The sequence below is a fragment of the Martes martes genome, assembly GCF_963455335.1.
Source record: "Martes martes genome assembly, chromosome: 12".
Lineage (NCBI taxonomy): Eukaryota > Metazoa > Chordata > Mammalia > Carnivora > Mustelidae > Martes > Martes martes.
This window is the reverse complement of record NC_137900.1, coordinates 75,493,836-75,518,224: the sequence shown is the minus strand read 5'-3', so window position 1 is coordinate 75,518,224 and position 24,389 is coordinate 75,493,836. Positions and strand designations below refer to the sequence as shown.

The 24,389-nt window shown below is 38.2% G+C and overlaps 1 protein-coding gene across 1 annotated transcript in view; it reads right to left on the bottom strand.

The window, feature by feature from the left end:
* Positions 1–24,389, bottom strand: part of KIAA1958 — a 161,789-nt gene that overhangs the window by 56,973 nt on the left and 80,427 nt on the right. The window contains exon 2 of the mRNA XM_080820157.1: positions 14,364–15,558. Coding sequence (XP_080676283.1) covers positions 14,364–15,534 — 1,171 coding nt within the window. The 5' untranslated portion in view covers positions 15,535–15,558. The remainder of the gene's footprint in view (positions 1–14,363; positions 15,559–24,389) is intronic.

Sequence of the window (24,389 nt, the reverse complement as noted above, 5' to 3'; positions counted from 1 at the left end):
ATCAGAGAGATTATTTTAGCTATAATTCTTATGAAAGGAACAAGTACTAAAGAAAAACTTTTAAAATTCATTTTAGAGGGAACAAATTTTCAGTGATTTAAAGGCTCAGAGTTTACTTCTTACTTGTCCATTTGTGGGAAATTATCTGATGGACTCCAGCAAAATGAGAAAAAAAGAGGGACACATGAAATCTAGGAAACAGACGATACAACCTAGAGAAAGCTCAGGATGGAAGGGTTATCTCAGGCTTATGTTAAATCAATTAGTCCGAAATGCAGCAGAAGACTGAGGCCCAAAATGGGTATCTCGGGAGGACCACACAGATATGATGACATCACAGTGCTTGTCTGTCAAGAAATGGTACCAAAAATTTTAAGGAAACACACACATAAAAACTCAAAAACTAGAATACTATATTTCATTGATTGTAAGATGCATTTTTACATTTTAACATCTTTGAAATTTGTCTCACAATTCCTAGGAATTATAGTTTAGTTGCTTTTTCTTGCTTTTTCATGCTTTTTCTGTCTTTATGGGATATAAACAATGGTACATTTTACAATCAATGACATTCCACATGCAACAAATATAGTAATAATGCAAGGACATATTTCTTAAGGACTTACTCTCTGTTCCAGGAATTGTTCTAAGCCCTTTACATGGATTAAGTCATTTATCCATACAACAACCCTTAAGAACATCCTCCGTTCAGTGTCCCAGAGGCAGTGAAATTCATCAGAATGAAAAGAGATTCAATTTTAGAACACTAATAGCTACAAACGATATTTACACTGTCAAAATAACATAAATGGTGTTATTGGTTTTGAATGTTTAGAGTCAACCTAAGGATAAAGCAGGAAAGACTCGGGCGTCCCGGTGGCTCAATCAGTTGAGTGGCTGGCTCTTGGTATCAGCTTAGGTCATGATATCTTGGGCTCCTGGGATAGAGCCCCTCGCTAGTTTGGTTCCCAGCTCAGTGGGGAGCCTGCTGGAGATTCTCTCTCTCCCCCTCTTCCCCTCCACCACCCCACACTCATGCTTGCTCTCTCAAAATAAATAAATACATCTTTTTTAAAAATGCAGGGAAAGACTCAGTGATGGCCACCAAAGACAATGAAAAAAAATATTGATAACTTTGTCAGGTTAAGAAGAAAGGTTAGAAGGGAGGTGAGAAAAGTAGAAGGGAGGACAGGGACACTAGTTTCTCCCATCTTTGGTTGAGAAAGCATATTTATTTCCTTTTTCATTATTTTTATTCTTCTATTGGTTACTTGTGTATTTTAATAGCCTGGAACTAAAATATTGTAAGATTAATGAAAATGAACTAAATTGTCATCATTTATAACAAGGAGTCTTGTTTTCTCAATTTCTCATTTTCTCAAGTTGGTAAGTCAAGAAACAGAAGTATAAAAGATGTGTTCAGAATTCTGGAAAGAATTAAAAATAGAAAGGCTCAAATGAAGTTTCTCTTGAAGAGGGATTATGAGGTGATGAGAGCTGAGGTGAGAGACTGCTAATGTTTAGCAATATTATCTTACTGCCATGCACATATATTACCTTGAAAAAAATACAGAAAATTGAAAAAGGCAGTAAGAAGCGTTTTGCCTAAAAAAGCAATCCTATAGATATTAAGGCAGTACTGAAGAATCAGCTACATGTATCATAACTGAAGACAATAAGCTAAATAAGGTACATCAATCATTAAATCAGATTTACTTGATTATAAATTTGATCACTCTTCTCAACTAAGATAAAGCTTAAAATCACCTTGAAGCCATAGAAACATAATTTATCATTTTAACTACATTATATAAGTACTTTTTTTTTTGGTTCTAATACATTCTTGGGAACACAAGCCATTAGTTACATAAATGGGATCTAGATTGAAAGAGAAGTTATTGCTGGGCCTAGGATGCAGGGGATCGCCTGCACTCTGCCCACCCCTGTTGAAATCCAAGATGGTCAGGCAGTGAAATGTGTAAGGGGAGGTCAGAGGCTGCTGCTCCTCTGAGGAAAGCAAACAGGGAAGATGTTTCGATCATGGGACACTAAAGCGAAGACTTTGGTGTTCTGGCACTGACCTTTCTGCTCATTAATCTCTTCAGACTACATGGAATGGATACCAAGACTATCAATGCCTCTTCAATTCTGAACTTCTAGCAGCCTTACTCAAATCTAAATTTACTGAAAGAGAATTACACGCTGAGGTTTATAGCTATTTGCTAGTCTGCTATATTTGGGTACATTTAGCATATTTGGAAGTCTCATCTTTATTTGGGTGAACATTAAATAACAGAGCTCTTATTTCATTGGTATAATAAAAATGTTTTATTTTAGAGAAATAAAAAGCCAATTGGGAAGATTTTCTTTCCTTCTTTTTTTTTAAAAGATTTTATTTATTTATTTGACAGGCAGAGATCATAAGTAGGCAGAGAGGCAGGCAGATAGAGAGGCGGAAGCAGGCTCCCTGCTGAGCAGAGAGCCTGATGCGGGGCTTGATCCCAGGACCCTGCGATCATGACCTGAGCTGAAGGCAGAGGCTTTAACCCACTGAGCCACCCAGGTGCCCTGGGAAGATTTTCTTGTGAAATACTAAGACAAATGATATTTTAAAAGTATGTGCAAGGGGCGCCTGGGTGGCTCAGCTGTTAAGTGTCTGCCTTCAGCTCGGGTCATGATCCCAGGATCCTGGGATCAAGCCCCGCATTGGGCTCCCTGCTCGGCAGGAGGCCGGCTTCTCCCTCTCCCACTCCCCCTGCTTAAAAATGATTCTCAGAGAAAATAAATTATCTCTTTAAGATGTACTCTAGGAGCCTAAAATTTGGGTAAGTGATAGGAACAACCTGAAAAAGAAAAAAGGGGAAGAGGAAGCAATTGGAGGTTTAGGCTATTTCTATCCCAAGACAAGCAAAGGTAGGTGCATAGCAGTGACTCAGTGCCCTGAGTTAACTCAGGAATTCTAAGTAAGCAGTCACCTAGTTTCTTTGTGCCTCATTTCCCATCAGTAAAATAACAGAAACAACCTTTTTCTTCATGGAACTCAGGTAGTGTTATTTTGGAAACAGAAAGTGCTAATAGATAATAGAGAACATTTGGAGGAGGGGGCTTGGTTGTTTTTTATTTATTCCACCGGAACTTGAAAAAATTCTGCATGTCAGCATCCCATTAAAAGCATGCGGAGGAGAGCCATAGTGTTGAAATTTATAAGAATAATCCCCAAATTCTTTGTCTATAAACAAGTACACTAGAAGACAATGTTAGTCAAGTTTGCCTTCTTACAAAAAAAAAACCCCTTCTATATGTTCAGTAATAGCAATAATGTCATACTATCCTCATCTCGTAAATACTCCACAATTTTTGTTTCATAATTTATATATATTTTTTAAAGATTTTATTTATTTATTTGAGAGAGAGAGAGACAGAGAGAGGGAGAAGGCACATGAACACAAGCAGAGGTGAGGGGCAGAGTGACAAGTGAGTGAGGAGCCCGATGCAGGGCTTGATGCCAGTACTCTGGGATCATGACCTGAGCAGAAGTCAAACGCTTAACTGACTGAGCTACCCAGGCGTCCCCATAATCTATGTTTAAAAAGTAATCATGTTTTAAATACACAAAAAAGTATACAGAATAATACTAAAGTATGTTTACCATGACTCAGAGGGCTTAGTATAGATTAAAATAATCCTTACAATCAACCCTACAGAATAAATACATTATATTCTTCATTTTACAGATGAAAAGGTGAAGCCACAGAGAAGTTAAGTAACTTGCCAAAGTCACCCAAAAAATAATTGGTAGAGGTGGGAAATGAATCCAGGCAGTTGTGTGTCTGGATTTCCATAATTAAGCAGTGCACTTACGTTGTCTCTTATGTAACACAATTCATATTCTTGTCATTCAGATTTAATACACGCTATTATTTTGTCATATTTTTTTATATCTTTTTGAAAGAAAATGTTACAGATACAGTTCAAATTTCCTGTGCACCCGTTCCCATCCCCTTCCTCCCCAAAGGCAACCACCATCATTTGTGGTATGACCTTCCATGTTTCATAATTAATTATACATGGGGGGTGTGTGTGTGTGCATGTGCACATGCTTGTGTAACAACAATATACTGTTAATATTTGTTTCTTTTTTAAGACATGGACTCTATCGTTCTGCAACTGTGTTTCCAAGATTTATCTACATTAATAAATGCAGATCTGGCTGATGCATATATTCCACAGAAAAATATATGAGTTTATTTCTCTCTTGATAGATACTGAGGTTGTCAATGTTTTGTTTCGTTTTGTTTTTTTAGAGATTTAATTTATTTGTCAGAGAGAGAGCACAAACAGGGGGAACAGCAAGCAGAGGGAGAAGCAGTCTCTCTACTAATTAAGGAACCCAATGTGGGATTTGATCCAAGGACCCTGGGATCACGACCTGAATCGAAGCCAGCCCCTTAACCGACTGAGCCACCCAGGCCTCCTGTCGATGTTTTTTTTAACTTGTCATCACAAAGTTGTAGTGTACACTACTATACATCCCTCCCCCACCCATGTATATATTTATGGATGTTTCTCTAGGGCAAATGCCTAGAAACCGAATTCCTAGGTTGGATGATATGAATATCTTTAATCTTATTAAATATTGCAAATTGCTCTCCAAAATGGTTGTATTAATTTATATTCCCGCAAGCATGTCCCCCTTTCCCCATACTTTCAACACTTACGATAGTTAAAATTAATATTTTTTGCCTTTCTGAAGGTATCTCATTGTTGTCTTGTGTTCCTTTGATTAGCAGCGAGGTTGAACATTTTTCTTTCTTTCTTTCTTTTTATTTATTTATTTATTTGAGAAAGAGAGAGAGAGAGAGAATGGGGAGGGGCAGAGGGAAAGGAAAAAAGAATCTGAAGCCAACTCCGCGCTGAGTGCAGAACCTGATGCAGGGCTTGATCCCATGACCTATGAACTGAAATCAAGAGTCCGACGCTTAACTGATTCAGCCACAACCAGGTGCTCCTAACTACATGGGTTTCCTCTTATTAGAAGTGCTTCTTCATTTCCTTTTCTCATTTCCTAGTGGATTATCTGATCTTTTTCCTGCTGATTTGCGGCAGTTTTTAATATGTATTCTGTGTATGAATATTTTTGGTTATATGAATTAAAGTCATCTCACAGATGATTGTTTATCTTTTAACTTTATGATATCTCTTGTCCCAGCTAAGACTTTTACTTACAGTCTTTTACTTTAAGGTTGTCAGCATTTCCAATCTTTCCCTTTATGGTTTGTGCCATGTTTTAAAAACTCTTCCTGACATCAAGGCTATTTTGCAAGATTTCCTCCAGATAGTTTTAAGCTTTATAATTCCACATTTAGATCTTTAAATGAGACTTATTTTCATGTCTGTTGTGAGATAAGGATCTAATTTTATTTTGTTCCATATGGGTGACCAAATGTCCAATACCATTCATTGACCAGTCCATCCTTTTTTTCTGAAGATATTGCTGACAGCAAGCACTGAGTCCCAGAAACTCATAGTCCCAGGTATATAAAATTTCCCTAAGATATATTTTCATGGTCAAGAAATTACTAACAGGGGCACCTGGGTGGCTCAGTTGTTAAGTGTCTGCCTTTGGTTAAGGTCATGATCTCAGGGTCCTAGGATCCAGCCACGTATCAGGCTCCCTGCTCAGCAAGGAGCCTGTTTCTCTCTCTCCTCCCTGCTCCTGCTCCCTCTCACTATCTATCTCTCTCAAATAAACTAATAAAATATAAAAATTAAAAAATAAAGAAATTACCAACACAATGATCACACTCATACCATGTGCAAGGCACTGAAATTGAAGAAAAGGGTGCTGCATAGTTCCATTAAAGCTTCCTTCAGCATTAAAAGAGAAGGGGAACACAATAAATTAGGTAAGTATCTAGATCATTAAGTTTCTTCCAAGAGACCAAATGAAATAAAGCTCAATCCCCTTCAACAGATCTTACAGAAGTCTTGACATTACCACCACTACCCATGGCAACTCAAGGGCAAAATTATACAAGGAGAGAAAGAAATAGAGGGTAAGAAGGAAGGAAAGAAATGAAGAAAGAAAAAAAATGTCCAAGTCCAGATTTCCTAAAACTTCCTTATTTGGGCTATGTCCAGGTGATTTTGCTGTTCAATCCCTCTGTCAGGGGTATCGACTTAAGAAATGGTAAAGAAATAAAATAGATGGTTTCAGGAAATAGTATCATGTGAATTCATGTGGAAAAAGGTACGCCTAAGGGAAAACTAATAATTCAAAATTAACTTTTAACAAATATTTAACACAGGGGTAAGAAGTTCCAACTGGGATTTCTCTCATTTCCCAGAACTACCCTTTATGCAAAATCCATAGCTGAAAGCAAAGGTCCTAAGTACCTGCTTCCCCTTTTCTAGGTTCAGGGAATATGTTAACCTGTGCTTCCAACCACTCCTCACAAGGGACACATTTTAGCAAAAACTCCCACTGAGAAGGGAGGGAAGATTTAGTGTGAGGAGAATCCATATCCTATGGATTGGTTGTGTAGTATGTATAGCAAGATATCATTCAGTATGGGGCATCTTGGTGTCAGTGGTTAATGACCAAAGGGATGTCATTAATTTTAGCTGAAAACACAAACTTAGTGACAAAAAGAAAATTACTTTATTTTTCATGCAACACCTAGGAGAGGTCAACACCTTTCCTAGGTTTGGAGGTTATATTCCCCCAGATTCTTTACTTAAAACAAAGAGCCCAGTCTAGCCAGCTTAGGCAGAAAAGCATTTAATAAAGGCCAAAGGAATTCCTAGAACACCAGTAAATGAGGTTTGGAGGTCTCCACAAATAATTCCCTGACCCAACACAGATTCACTCTGGTAGAGGCAACAAAGCCACCAAACTCCAGCGACAGCCTCTACAATTAGAACCACTGCAGGGACGCTGCTCCTGCTGCCTCTAGAAACTGCAAGATTTGCAATTTGCAAAACGGATTCTTCTGATTAGGGTCTGATGTGAGTGCATCTGACTGGTAAAGCCTAAGTTCACAAGACTGTGCCGTCTTTGAAATAAATACCTGGAATCCAAGTTTTTGGCCTCGCCAATAGGGAAACACAGATGCACAAAGGAGGGAATTCTCTCACACAGGAAGAGTGTTCAAAGTTACTGGGTAGCAGGATGGAAACAATGTGCCCCACAATATGGGTCTTGCATTCCCTATATCACTGCTTCTCCAGCTTCAATGTCCATACAAGTTATGTGGAGATCTTATTAAACACAAATTCTGAGTCTTTGGGTCTGGGATAGGGACTGAGAGTCTGTATTTCTACTAGATTCCCAGCTGATACCAGTGATACTGTTCCATGGACCATTTTCTAGTAGATGTAGGGATGTAATCGCATAAGATCAGAGTCTATTTCGCTACTTAAGAGTATTGAGCACAGCATAATAATGGCAACAATGGTGATGACAACCAAAAAAATATTAATAATGGTAGAAACTATTATTTGCTGAATGTTTATTACATGTCACATACTCTCTTTACCTATATTTTTGCATTTGGCCCTCAAACAATCCTGCAAAACAGGCATTACTATTACTTTACAAATGAGAAAACAGTCTCGGGAAAATGAAATGACTTAGCTAAGTTTACAAGGCTAGCAGGAGGTAGGGCTGGGAATCAACCTAGGCATGTCTGATTTCAAACTCTGAGTGACCAGTCTCTACTATCCCAATGCCCAGCGCTGCCTGACATATCAATCCTAAGATAAACACCCAATAGATAAGGAAGGAAATGATGGTATAAACCGAGCCTGAATTTTTACTTTGCCTCTCTTTATTTGTCAGAATTTACGTCTCAGGTCATCCTGCAGGAAGGTACAGGAAAGGGTACAGCTGCGAAAACAAATTTAGTCAGGACATCTGGGTGGCTCAGTCAATTGGGCATTTGACTCTTGTTTCTGGCTCAGGTCGTGATCTTGGGATCATGATCTTGGGGTTGTGGAACTGAGCCCTGCATGAGGTCTGCTTAAGATTCTTTCCCCCTCCCCCTCTGCTCCTCCTCCCACTCCTACATGCACACTCTCTCTCTCAAATAAAAAAATAAGTAAAATCTTTAAAAAACAAATTTAGTCTTGTTCTACCTTGGCAAGAAGAGGCATATATTTCTTGTGGAATAAGGAAATATGTAAAATATAATGCATATGTAACCATACATATGCATGCATATATATAAACAAGCATATATTCATGTTTCTACCCATTATTAGAACACTGTTCTAGTATATCCTGTCCTTGAATGACATTTATAAACATCTCCCATCTGCCCACATTAAAAAACAACAACAACAACACAAAAAACAAAAAACTTAAGTGCCCAAAACAAAAACAAAAATATACACAAGTAGCGTAGATAATTCTGGTTTGCTGTTCCTTTCAAGATGACAACCTAGAACGTCCTTGGAAGAACACCCCCATCTAACCTCCATACCTAGTTATATGATTTATGTAAACTGGTCTCAATACCATTTCCAGGCGGGGGTCTAATGCCCCAGAGACTGATTCAAGGATTAATGGGAATGTTGTGACAAAGGTTCTGTCTACTGCTAGACATGAATCCTAGCAGCACTTGGGAGCCACCTTGGGGACCATACAGAAATCAAACATCGATAGGGAGAGCTAATACCAAGGAACCTAAGGTGAGAAATGGCAAGAAAGAAACCAGACATCGTTTAACATTTGGCTAAAAACTTGTTTCAAGGGCGCCTGGGTGGCTCAGTTGGTTGAGCGACTGCCTTCGGCTCAGGTCATGATCCCGGACTTCCAGGATCGAGTCCCGCGTCGGGCTCCCAGCTCCTTGGGGAGTCTGCTTCTCCCTCTGACCTTCTCCTCTCTCATGCTCTCTCTCACTCATTCTCTCTCAGATAAATAAATAAAATCTTTAAAAAAAAAAAAACAACAACTTGTTTCAAGATATGTCCTCGGATATAAAGCAATTTATTCTTTTTAAACTTATTTTAACTCAGATTTTCTGTTTTTGACAAGAGAAACCACTGCTAGAATATGACTTAATCAATTTTTAAAAGCTTACTAAATTCAATTTTACATGAGGTTTCAAAAAGTATTCTATTAAAGAAATTATACTCTTCTTTTTCTACAAATGCATTTTGTTTTGTGTAAGATATAATCAAATAGTGGGGTACCAGGCTGGCTCAGTCAGTGGAGCGTGCCACTCTTGATCACCAGGTGATCGAGTTCTCACCTGACGTTAGGTGTGGAGATTATTTCAAAAAAATAATAAAATCTTTTTAAAAGACATAATCAAATAATAAAAAATTAGAAGAAAAGGAGATCAATAACAACAGACTTGAAAATCTATAAATGGGGGACGCCTGGGTGGCTCAGTTGGTCGAGCTGCTGCCTTCAGCTCAGGTCATGATCCCAGGGTCCTGGGATGGAGTCCCATATTGGGCTCCTTGCTCAGCAGGGAGCCTGCTTCTCTCTCTGCCTCTGCCTGCTGCTCTCCCTGCTTGTGTTCTTCCTCTCTCTCTCTCCCTGGCAAATAAATAAATTAAAAAATTTAAAAATTAAAAAAAAAAGAAAATCTATAAATGGACCCAATTATAAACAAAAATGTTATGCATAAATGTTATGCATAAATGGCAATTATCCAATAAATGAAGCTGGAACATTTGACTACTGCAAAAATAATGAAGTTAGGATACAATCCAAAATCTATTCTGACTTCAGAATAGAAGCAGCTGCAGCAGGTGGAAAACCAAAAAAGAACCAGAGTAAAACATAGGTAAATAGTTATCAGATTCAAGGGAAGGAAAGGACTTCCTTAGCAAAATAACCAAATGTGGGAAAGATGATAGCTAAATAGAGGCTGAAAGGAATAACCTCATAAAAATTAAGAAAATTCATCTAAAAAATATACCATCAACAAAATTAATTACATCAAAATTACTTTAATGGTAAAGAGAGAAATGTATTTCCAATATACAAAATAAACTAGGAGTTAATATTTCTAATACATAATGAATACATATAATTTATTAGAACTAAAGATGTGTATTTTTTTATCTTTTAAAGGTGTGTATTTTCAAAAGAAAAACATATTTCAAATCTGATAAGCAAAAGTTGACTGCTTGCTACTATAAAATTTCTGGGGAAAAGCTGATTAATAAAAGGGGTCCTTGCACAAAATCATAAAGGAAGTCACGTGTATGTGTGTATGTTTAAAAAAATATACACATAAAAACCCAACTCAGAATGCAATAGAAATTTAAATTTATGACAAATGCCCTAAATTTACATTTAATAACCTCAAAATGTAATGGAATCTAAGCCACTGGGGAAATAGTCAGTAATTCTTCTAATAATATGTCCTCTTTACTCATTACTATTGGCTAAGATTTGGGTTGAAAAGCATAACAGAGCTGACATGAAAATTAATAATTTTGTTCATACCTTGATTAACATTTTATCATTTTGTGAGTTTAGTTTTGAACATAAATAAGGATGACTTTCCACTAGGAGAACAGAATTTAAACGGCATCAGTAAAAACTAAACAAAATGAAAAAATTTCCCTTTGTTTCTGGTTTACTCAACAGTCATTTGTTAGAATATTTATTTAAAAAAAAATACTATTCAAAGATATGCAGTATTTCTACAATGATTTGATAAGGACCCAGCTTACACAACATCCGTTTTAAGAAGAGCACCTGATTTAAAAAAAAAAGAAAAAGAAGAGCACCTGATTTTGCTTTCAGTTAGTTCTTTCAAAAGGTTTCTTCCTGGGGCGCCTGGGTGGCTCAGTGGTTTAGGCCTCTGCCTTCGGCTCAGGTCATGGTCTCAGGGTCCTGGGATCGAGCCCCGCATCGGGCTCTCTGCTCAGCAGGAGCCTGCTTCCCCCTCTCTCTGTCTGCCTCTCTGCCTAGCTCTGATTTCTCTCTGTCAAATAAATAAAATTAAAAATTAAAAATAAAATAAAAAAAAAGGTTTCTTCCTGGCTTAGTCCCAAGTATACTTTCTATATTAACTGAGTAAGGTCCATCTGTACATACTCATTCACATACATTTGGATGTGCTGTAATTCTAAATTTAAAAAAAAAATCTATGTTTAGAATGAAGACTATTTACAATAGTAAATATGCAAAACAAAACTGTTAAGAGCACGGAGTCTAATTTGGGCTCTATAGAACAAAGGTAAATTGTAAGTTAACTTTATCTAACTCCCACGAAAGAAAAATGTCAATCAGAGTTTTATTTGTTCCAGTGATGTTTCTAGTAAAATAGTATCTTTTTTTAAAGATTTTATTTATTTTCAGAGAGAGAGAGAGAGAGACAGACAGACAGACAGTGAGAGAGGGAACACAAGCAGGGGAATAGGGAGAGGAAGAAGTAGGCTTCCTGCTGAGCAGAGAGCCTGATGTGGGGCTCGAGCCCAGGATGCTGGGATCATGACCTGAGCCAAAGACAGATGCTTAATGACTGAGCCACCCAGGCACCCCTAAAATAATATTTCTTTAAAGCTAAAAATATTTTAGCAATATAATAAATATCCTTCCAAAGAACAATGGATCAAAACATTAGGATGATTCCTTAGGAACTTCTCATCAGTTCTTCATACTGTTTTTCCTTAAAGGTTCAACTCCAAGCCAGACCAATTCTCTTTGCAAGAGTACAGCTAAATCACAGTTTATGATTGTATTAACTATGTGCTGTACTTGGCCATACCTGCTTTTTATAGCTATCATAAAAAGTGCAATTTCAAAAAAAAGAGTGTAATTTTATTAAGAAATAAAACCTACGAGAATGTAATCTATACAAAAAATAAACAGTTTAAAATATTTTTCAAACAGGCTGAATTTCTTTTCCATAACAGTGATATAATAAGATATTCATATTTTGTTTAGTAAAGAGTCTTAGTGTTTCATTCACTGTTCACTAGGCAGATGCAAGGAAATCTGGGGTAATTTAGTGGAAGGGGTAACACAACAGTATTACTAAGCTGCAGTAAGTTAGTAGAAGGATACTGAGGTAAGTTCATGGAAGGATGTGTGATATAACAGTCTTACTAAGCTGTTTTGGTATACTGGACCACTTTGCAAAATACAATTCTGAATTCTACCCTCTAATATAAAATAAATGAGAATATAGAAAACTGTCAGGCTAAGTCTTCTATTTTTTTTTTTAAATGGTGGGGGAGACACAAATAAACCAGATACAACTATCTATTTAAGTGAAAAGGTACCACTACTTTATTCTATATGTATTAAGAGTCAGATTTCTTACCTAGTACAAAGACCTTCACGAGCCTAATGAAAATGTGTCTAAATTATGCTAGGATTAGCCAAAGACTATACTGTTAAAAAGTTCAACACCATTAATCACTAAGGTAGTGGAAATCAAAACCACAATGAGATACTACTTCATGCACCCAGGATAAATATCATTTTGTTAAATAGAAAACAACAAATATTGGTCAGCATGTTAAGAAACAGGAACTTTTTTACACTGCTGGTGATTGTAAAATAGTGGAGCTACTTTGGAAAAGTCTGGCAGTTCCTCAAAAAGTTAGAGTTATCATACACCCAGCAATTCCACTTCTAGGTAGTTGCCCAAGTGAAATGAAGTTATACATCTACTTGTATAGGAGTGTTATTAGCAGCATTACTCATGACAGCCAAAAAATAGAAACAACTTCAATGTCCATCAACTTACGAAAGGAAAAACAAACTATGATATATTCATATAGTGAAATATTATTTGGAAATGAAAAGAAATCCTGATACATTGCTACAATGTAAGAAAAAAATATGCTAAGTGCAAGAAGGTAGTCACATGCTATGATTCCACATATATGCAGGATGGGCTAATCTACAGAAACATAAAACAGATCAGTGGTTGATGGTCTGGGAGGAAGAAAAGAGGGACTGCTGATGGGTATGGGTTTCTTTCTGGGGTGGTAACAGTGCTTTGAATTAGATAGTGGTGATAGTTGCACAACTCTGTAAACACACAAAAAACCACTGAACTGTGTATTTTTAAAGAGTATATCTTATGATATGTGAATTATATCTCAATGAAGCTATTATTTTAAAAAGAAAGAAAAATGAATAAACTGAAAAGCATTATTTTGAATCAGGATATGAATATTTTCATTGTATAGCTTATTAATAATACCATGACTGTGTCAGCAAAATCATAAACTGGGTAAAGGCACAGACAGGCTTCTAGGTAACTTTTTCTAGGTAACTTTTTCTAAAATACATGACTTCCTTGAGAGGGATTAAAATGAAACAAACCAAAACGTGCCATAAATTTCTGCTTTCTATATACTCTGTTCTGTATGTCTGTTCACCTTTGTCCATGTCTACTTCTGGCTTATTAGATTTGAATAATGAAGCCAAATGCATGACACCCAAACCCTCTTTATATAATAATAGCCCAGATTAAATAAACACTGCATGTTAGAATCACAGAACATTAGAATGTCAAAATTAGATAGAGGCCTCATACAATTATTTCCCTCTCCTCTCAGTCCATTCCAATTTGGCCCATGTACTCCAGGAGTGCAAGTTATCAGACTCTTTTAAATTTTGAGATAAAAGATAAAATACTTCTTTTAGAATTATTTGTTGCTTTTAAAATACTTGTTCTAAACTGCCACACCAACTAAATGAACATAAAGGCCAAGTTGGTTCAGACAAATAAATAATAATGGAAAATCACCAGTTCTATTGTCATTACACACCCAACATCATGTCATTTTGGCTTCCAACAACAAACAAATACCTTGATACTGATAGGAGAGCATAAAAATTTTCAAAGATAACATTAATACACCAAAATTATTCAGCTTGGAGCACCTGGGTGGCTCAGTGAGTTAAGTGTCTGACTTTGACTCAGGTCACGTCTCAGGGTCATGAGATCAAGCCCTGCATCAGGTTCTGTAATTAGCACAGAGTCTGCTTGAGATTCTCTCCCTCTCCCTCTGCCCCCCACCCCTACTTACTTGTTCTCTCCCTAAAATGAATAAGATCTTTTAAAAAATAATAAAAATAAAAATTATTCAGCTTAAGATCAGATACAAATCTTAAATCTAGCCATGCAATATTAACAGCACAATCCTACAGCTGTCCTCTCAGCCCTGAGGTACACTGACTGGACGGATGGCCTTAACTCAGATGAATTTCCTTCAGAGTATTACCTGGATAGAACATATTTCATTATTTCTATGTTTCTGAGAATAATAAAGGCCTGATTCCTAGCAAACTGAGCCAATGGTTTTGTAAGTGCTGACGGCGCAGAATTCTCTGATGTGCGTGGATGAGGGACTCTCTGTCACCTCATGTGCCATACCTGGTATGCACTGTGCTGTGGCCTCAGTGGTTATGGTTGGAGCGACTGGGGGCTGCTGCTGACTGGAACTCACTTCTGGCTCTGTGTTAACTGAGGGAGAAAGAGCTACCTCACAGGAGGAAACCTGGCTGGGCAGATGGGGCAGGAACTCTTCAGAAGCAACTTGGTCATCCTGTCCAGGCAGTTGCAGTGCAGACAAAGGGATGCTGATCTGTTTGTTAGGATGGGATGTGCTCACAGGCATCTGCATGGCCACCTGCTGGCTGGTGCCATGGGCACCAGGGGGTCCTCTGTTTGGTGAAGCCAGAGATACCCTGGCAGTCTTCTGGACGATTGGTCTGGACATGACAGAGGGGGATGCAGACACACCATGTGGGTCTAGCTCTGTGCCAATGGCAGATGTCACATGGGGAATCAGCTTAGCAGACCCTATGCAGGAGGGACCAGCATGAGTCTGAGGCTTGGGTTTTGCCATCTGTGTCAATGAAAGGGCTGGTCCATCTACCCCTCCAGTCAGCTCCGCATTCGCCACAATGTAATAATCTTCAGGAATCTCTTGTTTGATTTTCTTAATGATGACATCATTGCTGCATTCATCAACCATTTGAGCTTGAGAGCTGGAATGGAGAGAAGATGGGACTATTCCAGGCCTTTTTCGAGCAATGCTTTGAGGCCTTTGGGTTTGGGGTTCAAAGTCACTATCCTCGTCTGTAACAGAAGACTCACAAACCATGTCAAACAGGGTGTTTTCATCTTCATATTCTTCTACAGCTTCATCCAGTTCAGAGGGTTCACTGCAATAAGAGAAGTCACAAGAGTCTCTGGTCCGATTACAGTCTAGCTTCGCTTTCACGGGTCTCCCAGGGTACCTTTCAACAGGGCTAGTCTGTGTCTCAGAGGGTACTCCAATTATACTGGGACTATCAGAGTTAAAACTTCTGTTATCCTGGAAACAGACCCTTTCTTGGGACCCAGCTCTGCAAGTGGCTGTCAGCGGCCAGTGATAAGCATGGCCAGCACTACAGCCCCACATTGCTGTGAGGTTCCCATGGGAACCTTCCGAAAGCAAGTGTTTCAGGTTTGGAATGAGGCTGCAAATGGTCCCATGGCTGTGGGCCCAGCTGACCAATTTGGACAGATTCTCAGATGAAGTATGAAGGCAATCCTCCATGTTACAGGATCAGCAGTGTCCTTCCTAAAGGGAAATAATCAAAATAAGAAGCCATTATTACCCAAGATATTCCCATATCTCTATTACTTCAATTTCCTTGAACTATGATCATGTGGCATAAAAAAGAAATGTACTTCAAAACTGTATCTAGTTGGGGCACCTGGGTGGCTCAGTGGGTTAAAGGCTCTGCCTTTGGCTCAGGTCATGGTCCCAGGGTCCTGGGATGGAGCCATGCATCAGGCTCTCTGCTCAGCAGGGAGCCTGCTTCCCTTCCTCTCTCTCTGCCTGCCTCTCTGCCTACCTGTGATCTCTGTTTGTCAAATAAATAAATAAAATCTTTAAAAAAATTTTTTTAAATAAAAAAAAACTAGTTAATATCACTGCACATGGGCAGACTGGAAGAGAATACAGGTAAAAGTAAAAAAAAAGTGATGCTCTATGGCTGTGAGAGAAGATTTTTGTTACTTTCCTTGACTGTTACAATAATATCTGCATGAAAAATATTTGCATGAATGAATGGATGAAGAAGATGTGGATATATATATATGTGTGTGTGTGTATGTGTATATATATATATACATACATACATACAATGGAATACTATGCAGCCATCAAAAGAAATGAAATCTTGCCATTTGCGATGACGTGGATGGAACTAAAGGGTATTATGCTTAGAGAAATAAGTCAATCGGAGCAAGACAACTATCATACGATCTCCCTGATATGAGAAAGTGGAGATGCAACGTGGGGGGTTTGGGGGGTAGGAAGGGAGGGAGACAAACCGTAAGAGACTCTTAATCTCACAAAACAAACTGAGGGTTGCCGGGGGGAGGGGGGTAGGGAGAGGGTGGTGGGATTATGGACACTGGGGACGGTATGGGCTACGGTGAGTGCTGTGAAGTGTACAAACCTGGCGATTCACAGACCTGTACCCCTGGGGCTAATAATACATTATATGTTTATAAAAAAAATTAAAAATTTAAAAAATATTTGCATGAGAAAAAAAGTGGGAAAGAAAAAAGGAACAATTAAGCAATAAAAAAGAGGTGAGCCTGGGTGGCTCAGTGGGTTAAAGCCTCTGCCTTCGGCTCAGGTCATGATCTCAGGGTCCTGGGATTGAGGCCCACATCCGGCTCTCTGGCTCAGAGGAGAAACTGCTTCCCTTCCTCTCTCTGCCTGCCTCTCTTCCCTACTTGTGATCTCTATCAAATAAATAAATAATCTTTAAAAAAAAAAAAAAGAGGTAAGCCTTTTCATGGTATGTTTTACTTCCAAAGTCACAAAGAGAGGTTTATTCAATTCCTTAATAATAAAATGTGTGGGGGCACCTGGGTGGCTCAGTGGGTTAAAGCCTCTGCCTTCGGCTCAGGTCATGATCCCAGGGTCCTGGGATCGAGCCCTGCATGGGGCTCTCTGCTCCGCAGGGAGCCTGCTTCCTCCTCTTTCTCTCTGCCTGCCTCTCTGCCTACGTGTGACTTCTGTGTGTCAAATAAATAAATAAAAATCTTTAAAAAATAATAATAATAAAATGTGTGCATTATCTGTATTAACCAAGAGGATGCACTTCCGACTTGACCCTCTGCCATCAGAAACTTCATTACTAAAGGCAGAACCAACAAAGGTTTAGGTCCATTCTAGGATGAGTCACAGAAAGGAAGTCAATCCTCTGCTGGGCAGTGGAAAACAAATAACGTAACTCAGAGTCCAAGGAGAGAATTAAGAGCTGCAGAAGGAAAAGTCTTTAGCAGGGAAGGGAGACTGGCATGGGAGGAGAGCCACTAGGGGGCGCCTCCAGGGGTCAGGGGCAAAGGCAGTTTGCAGACCAGAAGCAAGGACAAGTGGGCCAGGTCAGGTGCCAGGACTGTAACCAAATCTTAGGAGCTGGCTATCTGTCTCCCTGTTGTCTGAAATTCCTGAAATACCGCCTTTCATTTCACCATTTGGAAGAAAAAAGATGTGTCTGGTTTATTCCACCATTCAAGCCTCCTGGGCATGTAAGGATAACCATCTACCAAACAGGAGTAAGCCATTCTTTATTGGTCAGAGGTCAAAAAGAATCACTTGTTATGGGTCCTTGACTGGGTAACAGTGAGGAAAACATGATGGGCAAGAAAAGTAAACTGGGACATGAGGAGTCTGCATGTGATTAGAACGGTCAAGTGTGTTTTTGATAAAGGGGAGATTCTGGGGAAAATTGAGCAGGGGAGGAACAAGGATCCTGATGTATGGTTTAGTCTGCCCTGTTCATCTGTAGCTGTGAGTGAAAAGTGGTGCCTCACTGTAGGTGGGCTCCACACTAAGGTGCCAAGGTCTAACTGTAATGTCAGGTGGCCATACAAAAGGACACATCTGAACCTCCATGGCACCCCATCAATAGGTAAATTCAAAACCTTTCACATGTTATGAGGCCTCTGTGATATGGTCATGGCTACAGTCAACCCCTCAAGCCTCATTTCCTACTACTATGGGCTTTTCCCATATTTCTCACAGTCTCCTCTTCCCTAAACAGTTTCTCATGCCCACTGGGCCTCTAAAAACTCGTTCTCTGGGGCGGCAGCGGGGGGGTCTGGGTGGCTCAGATGGTTAAGCCTCTGCCTTTGGCTCAGGTCATGACTCCAGGGTCCTGGGATCAAGCCCTGCATTGGGCTCCCTGCTCAGTGTATAGCTTGCTTCTCCCTGTCCTTATGCCATTCCCTCTGTTTATGTTCTCTGGCTCTGTCAAATAAATAAGCAAAATCCTTAAAAACAAACAAACAAAAAACTTGTTCTTTGGTGTGATATGCAGCCCTCTTCTTTCTTCATCTGGAAAACCCTTTCAAAACTGAACTTGGGACCACCTCCTGTTGAAGTCTTTATAGACCTCCTTTCAGTCTCAGGTATTTACTTACTTTTACTTGTTCACCCTTCACTTGTATTTCTATCATCTCTTATCTCTGTACTATTATCATCGCCATTCGTGTCTGTCTCTCAAACTTGACTGAGAAATTCCCTGAGGACAGGAACCATAATTTTTTTTTTTTAATTTATTTGACAGACAGAAATCACAACTGGGCAGAGAGGCAGGCAAAGAAAGAGGAGGAAGCAGGCTCCCCGCAGAGCAGAAAGCCCGATACGGGTCTCGATCCCAGGTCACCGGGATCATGACCTGAGCCAAAGGCAGAGGCTTTAACCCACTGAGCCACCCAGGCGTCCCAGGAACCATAATATTTTAAACTTTTATTTATTTTTAAACTTTTAGTATAAGGGGCTATAATTTTTCATTCTTCAATTAGGACCTAGTTGGGGACAGAGATATTAACACGATATGGCCCTGCTCTTATGACCTTATAAGCCATTGTTAATGATGAATAAATGAAGAATGAATTAATAGGGGTGCCTGGGTGGCTCAGTGGGTTAAAGCCTCTGCCTTCGGCTCAGGTCATGATCCCAAGGTCCTGGGACTGAGCCCTGCATCCGGCTCTCTGCTCAGCGGGGAGCCTGATTCTTTGCCTACTTGTGATCTCTGTCTGTCAAATAAATAAATAAAATCTTTAAAAAACAAAACACAAAAACGATTAAAAAAAAAGAACTAATTAATAAACATATAAATACTGGCAGTGCCATCAACACTAACAAAATAAACATAACACCCTCATATAAGAACATGAAATTTCCTCCTATCACTTTTATTATAATCACTGAAGCGAACAGAGGATTCGTCTCCCCAGTAGTCCCAAACCACAGCTGTAGTTACACAGGAGAGTAGTAAGTGAGCTACCAGATTTTATGAAGCAGCCCAAGTAAATGGGAAGACCAGTGACTGGTATCAGAGTTGGGAACTTCAGTTCTAGTTTGGAACTGATGTCTGTGGCCTAAGACAAGTCACTAATTACCTCTAAGCTAAAATGTCAGGACTATATGATCTTTATGTTCCCTTCATACTTTAGGAAGTTAGGGACTTATTTTATTTATATTCCTTTTTATGTAACTTTAAAGTAAAAATGCAGATAAAAGAGAAAGACTGGTACACTTATCCCAATAAGCACTGAGTAATGTACAGAACTGCTGAATCATTACACTGTACTTCTGAACCAAATATACTGTATGCTAACTATACCGGGATTAAAATAAAAAGCTTGGTTAAAAAGAAAGACTGAGGTTTCTGATGTTTGTTTTTTAAGCTTTCTTAATATATCTATTTAATTGGTATGGCAGAGATCATCTGCCTACCCAGTATCCATTCTTTTTCCTTACAGAGAGTCCCAGTTTATTGGGGCAGCAATATGGTCACCTAAAACACATTTCCCAGCTTCCTTTCAAATAGGAATTGTCATATGACACAGTTCCAGCCAATAACATATAAATAAAAGTCACTGAGCGACATGTCTGATTCTGGCCTTTTTGCCTTTTTCCCTTTGTCCTTCCCTTTCTTTCTGCCTGGAATAAGGACATGATGGCTGGAGCTCCTGAGGCCACAGTGGGAACACGAAGTAAGAACTTAAGGATGGGAGAGAACACCCAGAAGGAACGTGGGTCCCTGTTGACATCGTACAGCCACTACATCAACTCTGAACTATCTAGGATTCTTTGTTACATAAGGAAATATAAGGCCCTGATCTTGCTTAAGCTACTGAACTCAATTACTGATATACAAAAAGTAATATTCATCTCTAGTTTTTATTTATTTTTATTTTTTAAAGATTTTATTTATTTATTTGACAGAGAAAGACACAGCAAGAGAGGGAGAAGCAGGCTTTCCACTGAGCAAGCAGCCCAATGCGGGATTCGATTCTAAGACCCTGGGAATCATGACCTGAGCCAAAGGCAGACACTTAACAACTGAACCACCCAGGTGCCCCCATCCCTGGTTTTTATTTGTTTATTTTTAAAAGATTTTATTTATTTATTTGACAGACATATCACAAGCAGGCAGAGAGGCAGGCGGGGAGGGGTGGGGCGGGCGGGAAGCAGGCTCCCTGATGAGCAGAGAGCCTGATGGGGAGCTCGATCCCAGGACCCTGAGATCATGACCTGAGCCAAAAGCAGAGGCTTTAACCCACTGAGCCACCCAGGCGCCCCCATCCCTGGTTTTTAGAACCTTAGAGGAATCCTTCAATTTCTCTGCACCAACCCCCAAGTACAACTGTTTCTCAGACTGGACTCCACAAATAAACTATTGGGAGGTCTATAATTCTATTTCAAAATGTATATAACTCTTTTCATTTTGATTCTAGTAAAAATGTGATTAATATAAGCATACGATGAATCATTAAATAATCACCTTAGATCCGAATACTGCCTTCGTATCTATACTCACCTTATTGTCCATAATCACCTAAAGTGACATGATTCAACTTTCAATTTGTTGAGAAACCTGTTCATGCTGCTTCTTTTTTAGCAAATATAAATATAAAACTTGTCTTTTGCATTAATAATTTGCAAATGAAAGCCATTATGATTTGACATCATGAAAATGGCATATGTAATACTGAAACAATACACCACTTTAAGTGTCACAGAGTCATGAGAAAATAAAAGGAGCTGAAATAAATATATATGTTCATAGAAAGAAAATAATATACATTATGACACAATATCTGAATGAAGATGTAACAGTTCAAATGTGTAAAAATGCGGCAGAATCAAAACACAAAATTATATAAGCATGTGGAACTCAAAAGAACTTACTGTTAGGTAAAAGCTACTATACAGTAGTAAAATAGTACCTTGCTGAAGGTACCACAAGCCAGAAAAAAAATTATAAGACAAAATAGATAAAATTTTAGATTTTGTTAAAAGCTTATCCACTTAATTCTATAATAATCAGCAACCTTTAAGAATCAATAGATACTAATCATAAGTCACTTTCATTACATTCTGAAATTCACTAGCAATCTCATGAAGAGGCTCTTAAACTTTTCTTGAGTATCATAAAATGAAAATATTTTTCCAGTATCATTATTAATATATTTCAGCCAGGCAACCAATGTTAACCAATGTAGTTATGAGAGCATAATCTGCTGATATTTAGGGTAATTAAATGGATTGAGTCCAAGCCAACAAGGAATAGCTATCAATATATTGCAATACATTCTATATTTAATACAAAACTGTATCAGTAAGAAGACAATTAAGGTATTTCTGAACTGCTAAAAATAAGTTCTAGAACCTACTGATTTGCTTCAACAGTCTGATGATGAGGCCTACACTGAAAAATAATACCTTTTCTACATTTTCAAGAAATAAAAATAACTTCAGATAGTATTTCTCATATCTGATATGGGCAATGATTGGATTAGACACTCAGCTTTACAGAGTTATCATGTGACACTTAATTAAAAACAAATTCAAAGAGGGGCGCCTGGGTGGCTCAGTCAGTTGAATGTCCAATTCTTGGTTTTGGCTCAGGTGGTGATGTCAGGGTCATGAGATCAAGCTCTGCATCAAGACCCACATTAGTGGGGAGTCTGCTTGGGATTCTGTCTCCTCCTCTCCCTCTACCCTCTTCCCCCTGCTCACTCACTCTAATAAATAAATACATCTTAAAAACAAAACAAAACTCAGAGTCCTGACTAGCAGAGTTTAGGTTAAGTATGAAATTTGCTTATCCTAAATTAGCAAGCAAAGCTATGAAATTATTATTACCACACTGTATGTTAACTTAGGCAAGGCGACATTCTATATATTAGTATTTACATTATCAAAGTCAAAATCAGAAAGCCATTAAATATAGAGTCAGACTTTCTACTACTAAACCCAACACTAGGGGCGCCTGGATGGCTCAGTCGGTTAAGCATCTGCCTTCAGCTCAGGTCATGATCCCAGGGTCCTGGGATCGAGCCCCATGTCAGGCTCCCTGCTCAGCTCTTCCTCTCCCTCTCCCTCTGCTGCCCCCCCACTTGAGCTCTCTCTCAAATACGTAAGTTTTTTAAAAAATAAACAAAAAATAAACCCAATACTGATCATTAAGGTTTCAGTAGAATAATATAAAACTAGTTATTATTACAGCTAATATTTATTGAGTAATTATTAATTGCCAAGCACTCTTCTAGGACTTGACATACCAATAATCCTAATTATAGCAATAATCCTATTAAATAAATTATTATCCTCATTTTATAAATGAGTAACTAAGTCACTCGAACAAAGCAGTGGTGGAGCCAAAATTTGAACTTTGGTCGTACTCCAGAGCCTATGCTTTTAACATAACATACTCTAGCACTGTGACAGTAGAAAAGATATTGTCTCAAATCTGGTTCCCCACCACATTCATGTTAATTTGAGTTTATGTTGGTTTTATAGTTTAACTTTGTTTGAATTGGTGGGACTGTTTTGGTTTACAGCTATCTCAGAACTATAATCACAAATTTTATGTTTATGCCTACTTAAATAATATTATGACCAAAAATGACTTAAGGTAGCACTGGGTATAAGGAAGGTCCAATGTTCTTCTTTCAAAAGACTGAGAAAAATTTTTTAGGAAAAAAAAAAAAAAAGAATATGAAAAGATTATGTCACTTTTCCAAAACCTGACAAAATGAGTTACTAGAAAATACCAGTGAATGTCTAGTTAGCTTTTATCTCACTTCAGTTACAACAATCTGCCCCACAGCCCTTAGAGTCCCTCTTTATAAAGTTCTGAACCTTTCAAAGGATTTGTGTTGCAGATGTTTTAATACCACTAAACATCAATTGCTTATGGATGACAAAACTGACACAAGGGAAAAAAAAATCTTAGCAGCCATATATCTATAAAAGAAGTTGAATGTTTAAAAAAAAAAAAACAAAAAAAAAACCTTCTCCAAAAGAAAGATTTCACTGCAGGGCACCTGGTGGCTCAGTCAAATGTCTGCCTTCGGCTCAAGTCATGAGCCCTGGGTCCCAGGGTCCTGGGACCCACCTGGGTGTCAGCCTCCCTGCTCTGCAGAGAGTCTGCTTCTCCCTCTACCTCTGCCCACCCTCCCCCACTTCAACTGCCGCCAGCTCATGCTTGCTCTGTCTCTCTTTCAAATAAATAAAAAAGATCTTGAAAAAATAAAGGAAGAAAAAGAAAGATTTCACTGGTAAACTCTATCACACATTCAAGGAAGAAATAATACCAAAATTACGCAAATATTTTCAAAAAATAGGATGAGAAGGGAACATTATCCAACTTGTCTAAGGAGACCAGCATAACCCTACTACCAAAACCTGACAAAAATATTATCATAAAGAAAATTACAGATCAACATTCCTTATTTTATGTAAAAATCCTTTACAAAACATTAGCAAAATGAATCTGACAATATATAAAATGGGTAATACATCATGACCAAGTAAGAGTTACCCTAGGAATGTAAAGTTGGCTGAATATTCAAAAATCAACCAATATAATTCAACATATTAACAGTCCACAGGAGAAAAACCATGACATGATCATCTTAATAGATGCAGACAAAGCATCTGACAAAATTAAATATTCATTAACAATTAAAAACTCTTAGTAAGCTAATAATAGAACTTCCTCAAGCTGATAAAGGGTATCTATAAAAAATCTACAGCTAATATTAAACTTAATATAAAAGACTGAATTGCTTTTTCTCAAGATCAGGAGTAAGATAAGAATGCTCTTGCATCACTTTCATTCAACACTGTAACACTGAAATAATGCCATAAAAAGAAATAAAAGAAAATTTAACCAGAAGAAGTAAAATTGTTTTTACATGTAGATATAAACTGCTGTTTATGTTGAAAATTCCAGAGGATTCATGAAACTGCTAGAACTCATAAATAAATTTATTAGTAAAGCAATCAGGTACAAGATTAATATTCTTAAAAAATCAATTATTTTCTATGCACTAGCAATGAAACATTAGAAAATTAAATGTTTAAAAATT